Source organism: Polistes fuscatus, unplaced genomic scaffold, assembly GCF_010416935.1.
Source record: "Polistes fuscatus isolate 324 unplaced genomic scaffold, CU_Pfus_HIC Scaffold4, whole genome shotgun sequence".
Classification (NCBI taxonomy): domain Eukaryota; kingdom Metazoa; phylum Arthropoda; class Insecta; order Hymenoptera; family Vespidae; genus Polistes; species Polistes fuscatus.
In genome coordinates, this window is record NW_025113118.1 from 9,340,323 (window position 1) to 9,349,931 (window position 9,609).

A 9,609-nucleotide genomic window follows, 5' to 3' on the forward strand; every position below is an offset into this window, starting at 1 on the left:
CGATAGGTTAAAGATTGAATCAGCTGATCAACGGCAGTGGGTAGCTTTGTTGGCATGCGCAAAGATGGTGGCAGAATCTAGTCGACAGTTAAGATTGTGCGCTGGTTGCCGGCCATTACCGGCGAATATGTGATCAATTTAACGCGTTTAATCGGACGATACGTACGAATGTATAAGAAAAGTATTTAATTGACGATGAATTTAACTACGGGAAATCCACATGGTAACGGTCTGCTTTACGCTGGCTTCAATCAGGATCAAGGTATGTGACCCAGTGTGCCACATTTTGACAGCGCTGGCATGCCACTGTCAAATTTATTTATTTTACTTGTTTCTTTATTTTTCTCTCTTTCTCTCTCTCTCTATCTCTCTCGCTCTATTTCTAACCTAAGTAAACTTGTCATGTTTTCTTTCTTTCATTTATTCTCATCCCGGTTGGAATCTCGCCCACTAATCGAGTTATTTTTGTCCTTAACCTCATAAAATTATTGCCGACAATATATTTCGTGCGTATTAATTCAGATTTTATCTTATTATGCTTCATTATGTTTTTCTTAACCTCATTTGTTTACCATATTGACATGAATTTTCCTTCATTTTTTCTCAAAAAATTCCTTTATTTTTATTATTGTTATATTTACCATGATTTTTATTATTATCATTTATATGTCTCTACATACTCTACAAATATATTTATCAAATGACAAAGTACAGTATGATGTTCATTTACTTTTGTATGAGATCATGCCTTTGAACTTTAAGAACAACGTTATGTACATAAAGTATTTAATTAAACACCTATGAAAAATTGTTCTCATCGTTGTATTTCTTTATGAAAATACGTCTGCATGTGTGTGTGTGTGTGTGTTGTATTAACTTAATTTACATAGATTGTCATAACATCAATGTTTTGTAAAATCATATGTGTCTTTGAACTTTGAGAACAACATTACGTACATAGTCGAAGTGTTACTGATAACTTTTCTATATCTTTCTTACCAAAGTATGTTTCTTCATTGAAGTAATCACTGTATTTATATGTAGTTGTTCATGTATCAATGAATATTGTAAGCGTGTAAGTTAAACAAGTATCCATAAAATAGGATATATATATATATGTAATATATCTGTAATGAGAAGATAAGAATATTCCCCTTATTAATACCAACTTTTGTATTTACAGGATGCTTCGTTTGTGGTACAGAAAATGGCTATAGAGTATATAATTGCGATCCTTTAAAAGGAAAGGAAAAAGAACGGCATGATTTTAATGATGGTGGTCTTGGTTATGTTGAAATGTTATTCAGATGTAATTATTTAGCCCTCGTTGGTGGTGGGCCAAAGCCGATGTACCCTGTTAACAAAGGTAATATTTCTTACATTATACGCAGTCTGAAAAATAAGAAAATAAAATTAATACAATCAATGCGATGTTTGTAGTTATTATATGGGATGATTTAAAGAAAGCACCAGCTATCACACTGGAATTTAATGCTCCTGTAAAAGGTGTTAAATTAAGAAGAGATAGGATAGTAGTGATATTAGAAGGTGTTATAAAGGTTTATACTTTTACACAAAACCCGCAGCAATTGCATGTCTTCGAAACCAATCCCAATCCGAGAGGATTGTGTGTTTTGTGCCCGAACAGTAACAATTCTTTGCTTGCATTCCCAGGACGTAAAAATGGTCATGTTCAAGGTAAATTATTGTATTAATCTATGAAAGGAACATATTGAATTGTATCATCTTTTTTTTTTTATAGTTATAGACCTTGCAAATACAGAAAAACAGCCTTTAAACATAGAAGCACACGAAACACCATTGTCATGCATAGCTTTAAATCTACAAGGTACTCGACTTGCTACAGCTTCTGAAAAGGGTACTCTGATAAGGGTATTCGATACACAGAGCGGTAATATGATCAATGAATTACGAAGAGGAGCAAATCATGCCAATATATATTGGTAAATAGTTTAAGAGGAATTTAACTGATAATTTGTTATATATAACTGTTTTATTTTAATATCTTAAAATATTCTTATTTTCTAGCATAAATTTCAATCACGATTCAACGTGGTTATGCGTTGCGAGCGATCATGGTACGGTACATGTATTCGCAGTAGAGGATCAGAAATTGAATCGTCAATCTAGTTTAGCATCAGCTACTTTTTTACCAAAGTATTTTAGTTCGAGCTGGAGTTTTTGCAAATTTCAAGTTCCGGGAGGTCCTCAATGCATGTGCGCATTTGGAACTGGCAGTAATAGTATTATAGGTTGGTATCGATCTTGTGAATTTCAAAATTATATTTATTCCAATTACTTGATTATTCTAAACGACAAATTGATTTATTTTTTACTTCTGTTTTTTTTTCTTGTCTGAATATATACAGTGATATGTGCCGATGGGAGTTACTACAAATTTGTATTTAATAACAAAGGAGAGTGTACGCGAGACTTTTATGCGCAGTTCCTCGAATTAACCGATGACAAAATGTGACTGATAAGTGTAAGACGTATGAATCTTTCATTACAAAAAGCCAATGCAACTTATTTGTCATCGTACGTCTTGTCGTTGCTTTCGTTTTACGTGTCAATTGCGAAGGATAGAGATTTGCAATACATTTACGCGTCGTCGTGACTGTCCTATTTGCTCCCGTATAAAAAAAGAGAAAAAGAAAAAATAATTATATTATTGCGAGAGAGGGAAGCAAAAATAAATCTTAAATATTTGAAAATTAGATCATTCGACGGAAAGAGGACCAAAATGAAGAATTATATGAATTGTTGGTGATATGTGCACTGTGCATGAATTTTTTCATAATAATAATAAGGAGAAAAAGAAGAAGATGAAGAAGAAGACGAAGAAAATGATCTAAGGAATATTATATTTGCGATATCGTTTATCGTTACCAGGGGCCTAGTAAGGAGAGAGAGACAGAGAGAGGAGAAGTGCGCTTTCTTACTAAATTTACGAATTCTTAATTGTCACAAAAAAGAAAAGAGAAGTTTGCTCTAAAGGATCAATGGATCGAAGTGATATCTCGCTTTTCATAAGAAAATTTGAAACTTCTTTTAAAGAAAAAAAGAATGTTAAAAATAAGAATGCATCATCGTCACTTGATAGCATTTTTTTAATTCATGCGCTTTTACTAAACACTAGAATCGTTGTGCATATCCTTTCACGTGCTCTTCTTTTTAATTTTATCTTTTACTTTTTACTTTTCTTTTCTTTTTGTAGATGTTTTATTAAATATCGTACTTTCTATTCTTTTCTTTTTTTTTTTTTTAAATCGAATCATGCACTATTATTATAAAAAAAATGTATCATATATTTTGATGACCGATCAAATCAAAGAAAAAGAAGAAAAAAATAATCAAAGGGCTATTTCGCGTAGAGTGAACGAATTCAGTTGAACGACGACGAATTAAAAAGACAACAAAAAATAAAATATATCAATCGTTTAACTTTTAAATAAGGTTTTATAATCTTTATTTTTATTATATCATTTCCGTACACATTTAATATACATATACACAAGAATTATCAACTATACTCGATTGTTAACATTTGAAATTCCCGTTTCATACAAAAAAATGAAAAAAAAGAAAAAAGAAGAAAAAAAAATAATAACAAATAAAATATAGATCAAAGATTGTACTTTCACCGAAGATTATTAGATTTTCAATTGCGAAATAAAATTCATTATGCCTCGTAAATTCTCGTACACAGAGAAAAAGAGTTACGTTCATATTTTCTTCATCGCTCTAAAACATCAATCAACAAGTAAATATTATCTTACAACCCCTGCTCCCTCCCCTCCCCCAACACCTTTTCCCCCTTCTTCTCAAAGAGATAAAACGATACTATATTATATACAAATCGATCATAAAAGCTTATCGATTTATTCGTATTATTATAATCATGATTTTTATATTCCATTTAGTTTAACTCTTTTTTTTGCTAAATCATCACTTTGATTCGAAACGAGCACTCGTATGCGTATACGTTTAAGGTTGTTTTTTTTAATGTGTATTGTATATACGATCAAAGCGATTAAAATGAATTCGTCCTGCGTATACGCGTATAAGATACAGATATATGTATGTATGTATTTGTTTTTCTTTTTTTTTTTTATCTTAAACATATTAGTCTGACTAATGTACAATTTTGTTAAATCGATAGAGAAATACAGTAGATTCCAAGGACTGTACAAAGCATGATTTGGAGACGTACGTAGAAGAGACGTTTAAATTTTCATTTTCATTTTTTTTCTCCTTTAATTTCTATTTTCTTTTTTTTATTTTTTCGACCCTTACGTACGAAAAAATGCGCAACGCGTTTATATACAACGAGTCGCAATAATATTTGCATAATTCATATTTGCTCGTAATGCAATGAATTGAAAAATTGTTGTTAACAATTCCATTAAAGTACGAATAATAACGCTTTTACCATCAACGTATAATAAATCCCTCTTGGAAATGTCCGATTTTTTATCATTTTTTTGTCATCGAAAATCATGAATGAGAATTGTGCGTAGGCTTAGAAGCCGTAAGCTGATTGTAAAATGCAATTTTAAATAATCCTCACGTATATCGGGTGAGAAAAAAGATTAACACCCGTCTTTTTTCGATGATCGAAATTAAATTTCGTATTTGTTTGTGTAGTTTAGTTTTTTTCTTTCTTTTTTTTCTCGATGCGAGGTCGATCATCTGATCAGATTTTTTTCTCGTTGCATATATTTGTATGTGTGTATCTATATATGTATATGTATATGTGTGTATGTGTCTGTGCGCGTCTTCTTTTTTTCGGTTTTGTTACTTATTCTTCATCTTCTTTCTTAAAGAAGAAGAGAGAAGAACTTTAAACCTCGTAGGGTTTATTAGCTGCAACGTGAAACGATTTCGAACCTTCTGCAATCGGTAACGGATCTTTCTTGTTGACACTGTGTACTTCGTGCGTTAATCCTTTTTTTATTTCAAGACTCTTGTACGTACTATACACGACGAACCATAAATAGGAACTCGTGATAACAAATAACAACACGATCACACCTAATAAAATCAAACGAAAATATTTCCATTATTAAAATTGTTTTTTAATATAAATCTAAATAAAAAGAAAAAAGATGATTAAAACTAATTAATCGATCATTTAAACACTTACGTTCACAAATGTCTGCCTTGCCACCGAGAATAGCAATGAACGGACAATCCTGTTCAACCAGGAACAAGGATATTGTAAACGCCGATATTGTCGTCATCATTACCATCATCCAAGGTGTCATAAAATAACGTTTGTTCTACACACACAAAAAAAAAACAATAAAATTCAAACAATATGTTTTTCTTTTTTTTTTTTTATTCTAAAAATAAATTACTAAACCGTAATACAATTATATATACAAAAAAATATTCATTAAATTTCTCTGATTAATTACCTTTACTACACCGTAAAGCAACAAGACCGAAGTCATGAAGTGTATCACTGTGATAACCAATCCACAATAAATAGAATAAATGGTCTCTGAAGATAAATAATTAATAATTAGATTATATTGTTATAGAAAATATATTAAAATAATATATATTAGATATAATATATGATTATATATATAAATATTATTTTCATAACTTTTATTTTTTAATTTTTTTTTACCAGTAGCATTGTGATGAGCCATGTCCATTTTTTTAGTGTTAAGATAATTCGAGGATATATCCTCCAAAGCTTCCCTCTCAAGTGCATCCTCGGTATCTCTTGCCACCATTTCTTGAATTCCCATAGCATGTGCCAATGCCAGGACGAAAAAATCAATAATAAATCCGGACATAAACTAACGGAAGATATAATAATAATTAGAAACATTTTTATATATGATGTTATATTTAATGTTTTTTATTTTTTTTCATTTTTTTTTTAACAAGTTTACTCACCAATTCCATTATTGCAATTAATATGGTACCTTGACGGAGAGTGAAGTAGCATAAACAATTTTTCAACAGTCCTACCTTCATTTTGACTCAATGAAGTTTATTCAATCCTATTAATAAAATAACACAGAATATAGAACATTATAATAATAATTATTATCATATATATTTTGATCATTTTGATTGAAATTCGTATCAATGCGTATTTTTTATTAAAAGAGATCTCACGCTATACTGTTATTTATTTTTATCCTTAAATATTCATAATAAAAATAGCAAGCGAAGAAAAGTATATAATTACAAGAAAAAAAAAACAAAAGTGTGTGTAAAGATCGCAAAACAATGTTAAGATAGAAAAAAGTCAAATATGTATCGAAACGCAACTTACCTTAGAATAAAGCGACGAAAATAGTAGTATGACTATATATATTCGAAAAATATAAACTGTGAATTGGTGAGCTTTTAATTTGGTTGCACGTTTCCACCAGGTGAAGGAGAATCAATAACTTTCCACTGTATTCCGACACGAAAACAAAACATGCGACGACTTGATGAAAACTCCGGTTACACTTTTGCAGATAACAAATTGAGAAAATATTGTTACGTTTGAATTGACAATAACGATGTAGACGATGATGATAATGATGATGATGATGATGACGATGATGAATTTAACGATAATGATATAAAGATTTGTATTTCTTCGGATATGTTTCGTTTGAAATGAACGTTAGATTTCAACAAAGGGTTCATCGAGTTAGGTTCTTTAACTGCGTGTTCTGGCTGCTGTTGTTGCTGTTACTGCTGTTAACACCGATTAATGGAAAACGCAATTTTCTTTGGCTCGTCCGTAGGAGGGCGGCGGGGTTAGGTGGAAGTGGAAGAAGAGAAGAGAAGGGTGGCCAGGAGTGTAACTAGGAAGTTTCCCTCTGCTTTAGGGTAACAACTCCTCCTTGGCCCTCTGTATCCCTCTACTGATCATACTGATACTATTACTGGTACTACCTTGCTTGCTTGCTTGCTTGCTTACTTGGTCACTTGCTTGTTCACTTGCTTGTTCACTTGCTTGCTTGCTTGCTTGCTTGCTTATCTCCAACCTTTTTCACGCGCAGACGCATCACAACCGCTGCATCCTTCGAGAACTGCATTTCGTTACGATCGACCACAACCATTCATTCATTTTTCCTTTTATCTAAACGTATATAACATTTAAAAGTCTGATCGGGGCAATTTCTTTTACGTATAACTCAGATCGTACATATCGATTTCTTTTCCTTTTCTTTTCTTTTTTTACAATATTTATTTTATAAATGTGAAATTACGAAAAGATATTGTAGTTTTATGTTATTGCTGGACGGGTAGTTGGAGGAGTGATACAACATATGGGACAAAATTGTGAAATATTAGAATGAACGAAATTAAATTGGACAGAATTTGAAATCAATATGTTATATGTATAATAATTTTTTCTTTTTTATAGAAAAGAAATTTATTAATATACTATATCTGGAAGACGTGTATATAATATGGAAAAGTATTTTTATGATATACGCGAATTGGTTGAATTGTTTTGGAATTTAACATAGGAAATTCTTTTTTCTTCGATCAAATATACTTTTAATTAAAAAAATATAAATAAAGATCTTTTTTTATTTTTTTTTTTTATTTTTTGTACAAACGTATGCGTTTTACACAATTTTCTCTCCGTTTACGATATTAAATTTTTACGGTTATTATTGTACGTGATACGTAGAGAATTTATAATTTATATTTGTTTAGAGATAATTAAAACATTTTATCTTAATTTCGTTATGTAAAGTGTATAGTAGTTTCTATTTAAAATCATCGATAAAGTGTTTAATTTTTTTTTCAAATTATTGTTGTTAACATTTGGCTCACCGGGTATAAAGCTGATAAAATTTTAGAACTCATTGATATTGGGTAAAAAATTTGATCGAAAAGTTAGTTCGATCAAGTTGAATCATCATGGGTAGGAGGGCAAGGGGGAAAGGGGAGTTGATGTAGTCATAGAAACGTGACACGCGTTTATGTCATTCGTTCGATCTCAACTCGAAGAGATATAAAAGTGATCGTACCGGTTTCCGCGATTCGTCATTTCGTTTTTAACACGAATTCGTTATACAATTCCTATACGTTGGTGAAAATTTATTTTTCTATCGGTATATTCAAATTACAAAATTCCAAATGGAACGAAATTATCAAAAGGTTGGTATGGGTGTCGGTGCATTTCATAATCCACCGAGAGCAAAATACAGCGAGGAAACGAAGAATTTAATCAAACGTGAGTCAATTAATTAATCAATCAATTTTTTAATAAATTATATTAAATCGTTGTGCTTATCTCGTAATTTCATATTATAATTGTTAATTAAATTAATTTTTTATTATCTATCGAATTTTTTTTTTGCGAAAGATATTTGACCAAGAGTAACCTCTCGAGTGGAAAGGATTAATAATCTTATTAATAATTAATCATTAATTATAATTAACTTCTCTGTTTAATATCCTCATATATATATAATGATCTTTATTTTAATATTTTTGAATTCTTTTAACAATTACTTTTGTCGTCAGTTTTGATGGAAGAATCTAAAGTAGGCATGAGTCAAAGAAAAATTATTCAAAGTGCCATTGACAAAGGAGAATCTCTTCCACCGCCCCATAAATCTATGGAGAATACAAAACAATCTAAGGAACCTCAGGTAAACGTTTAACGTCGTTAAATGATTTTTTTGTTGACTTTTTAATTTCACACACACACACATACATACACATACTGTGATTTTTCGTAGGTGATATTTCCAAGTTTTTGGAAGAAACGTTCGCAGAGTATGATCCTCGGTAGCGGTGCTTACGAAAGGGAACAATATCGTCGAACTGCGCCCTTACGTAAGATTTTTTTTAAATAATAAATATTAAAAATTAATATAAATTGTGTGTGTAAGATTTTACATTTGTATTCGTAGCTAACAAGGAAAAACAGAAACGTCATTTGGCTTGTTTAATGGCTTACGGGAAAGAAATGCCGGAAACACCTCATGGACCAAAAATTCTTCACAAAGCAAAAAGAGAACCTCGATCGAATCAGGAAGATAGTTTTGAATATGGTAAAATTTTATTTATTTTGTTCTCTCTATTTGTTTGTATTTTAAATTCTTTTTCTTTTTTTTTCATAATAAATTCCTTTTGCTTTTTTTTCTGTCACAGTTATCGAAGGAATTCGCGAGAGAATAGAATTTTTGAACGACATGGAATGCCTTGGTTTGGGTAAAAAATATCGACCTATAATACAACAAGAGGTCGCTCAAAAGATTCGTTTTATAAACTCCATTGATAAGGAAAAATCTACGGAAGTATTAAAAGAATTAGAAAAATTTCAATTAGAACGACCACCTCCTAGACCATTCCCTTTGGGAGATTTAGATGAAAGTTGAAAAATAACTTGAATTATTTTTAATATATATATTTTTTGTGCATATATATATATATATATATATATATATATATATATATATTCAGACGATTAGATTTATCGAAATGTAGGTAGAATCGATGACGTAAAATGATATTTTTTAATATATCAAAAATTTTCGATAGATTTTAACACGTGTATATATTTATCATAAAAAAATTAGAGTATAAGATATATTTAATGAT

At 30.3% G+C, this 9,609-nt stretch overlaps 3 protein-coding genes across 3 annotated transcripts; 2 read left to right on the forward strand and 1 right to left on the reverse strand.

Annotated features, from left to right (window-relative positions):
- Positions 1 to 26: 26 nt before the first annotated feature.
- Positions 27 to 2,839, forward strand: LOC122521208 (WD repeat domain phosphoinositide-interacting protein 3). The gene is made up of 6 exons (XM_043641731.1): positions 27 to 262; positions 1,184 to 1,366; positions 1,441 to 1,698; positions 1,763 to 1,964; positions 2,050 to 2,273; positions 2,391 to 2,839. Exons 1-6 carry the CDS (start codon positions 196 to 198, stop codon positions 2,495 to 2,497), a joined length of 1,041 nt encoding a protein of 346 aa, XP_043497666.1. The 5' UTR covers positions 27 to 195; the 3' UTR covers positions 2,498 to 2,839.
- A 1,974-nt stretch (positions 2,840 to 4,813) lies between these two features.
- LOC122521210 lies at positions 4,814 to 7,314 on the reverse strand. The gene is made up of 6 exons (XM_043641734.1): positions 6,320 to 7,314; positions 5,935 to 6,041; positions 5,660 to 5,834; positions 5,442 to 5,527; positions 5,168 to 5,303; positions 4,814 to 5,055 (listed from the first exon to the last, which is right to left on the reverse strand). The coding sequence occupies exons 2-6, from the start codon at positions 6,013 to 6,015 to the stop codon at positions 4,865 to 4,867; spliced, it is 669 nt and encodes a 222-aa protein (XP_043497669.1). The 5' UTR covers positions 6,016 to 6,041; positions 6,320 to 7,314; the 3' UTR covers positions 4,814 to 4,864.
- Positions 7,315 to 7,763: 449 nt separating this feature from the next.
- Positions 7,764 to 9,444, forward strand: LOC122521211 (UPF0193 protein EVG1 homolog). Its single transcript, XM_043641735.1, has 5 exons — positions 7,764 to 8,233; positions 8,527 to 8,654; positions 8,745 to 8,841; positions 8,919 to 9,059; positions 9,160 to 9,444. The coding sequence occupies exons 1-5, from the start codon at positions 8,137 to 8,139 to the stop codon at positions 9,384 to 9,386; spliced, it is 690 nt and encodes a 229-aa protein (XP_043497670.1). The 5' UTR covers positions 7,764 to 8,136; the 3' UTR covers positions 9,387 to 9,444.
- The last annotated feature ends 165 nt before the right edge of the window (positions 9,445 to 9,609 follow it).

Coding starts and splice junctions, on each gene's coding strand:
- LOC122521210 (XM_043641734.1), bottom strand. CDS start 6,015: ATGAAGGTAGGACTGTTGAAAAATTGTTTATGCTACTTCACTCTCCGT. Junction 5,835..5,934: donor TAATTGCAATAATGGAATTG/GTGAGTAAACTT, acceptor ATCTTCCGTTAG/TTTATGTCCGGATTTATTAT. Junction 5,304..5,441: donor TGCTTTACGGTGTAGTAAAG/GTAATTAATCAG, acceptor TTGTGTGTGTAG/AACAAACGTTATTTTATGAC.
- LOC122521208 (XM_043641731.1), top strand. CDS start 196: ATGAATTTAACTACGGGAAATCCACATGGTAACGGTCTGCTTTACGCT. Junction 1,965..2,049: donor AATCATGCCAATATATATTG/GTAAATAGTTTA, acceptor CTTATTTTCTAG/CATAAATTTCAATCACGATT. Junction 2,274..2,390: donor TGGCAGTAATAGTATTATAG/GTTGGTATCGAT, acceptor GAATATATACAG/TGATATGTGCCGATGGGAGT.
- LOC122521211 (XM_043641735.1), top strand. CDS start 8,137: ATGGAACGAAATTATCAAAAGGTTGGTATGGGTGTCGGTGCATTTCAT. Junction 8,234..8,526: donor AACGAAGAATTTAATCAAAC/GTGAGTCAATTA, acceptor TTTTGTCGTCAG/TTTTGATGGAAGAATCTAAA. Junction 8,842..8,918: donor TCGTCGAACTGCGCCCTTAC/GTAAGATTTTTT, acceptor TTGTATTCGTAG/CTAACAAGGAAAAACAGAAA.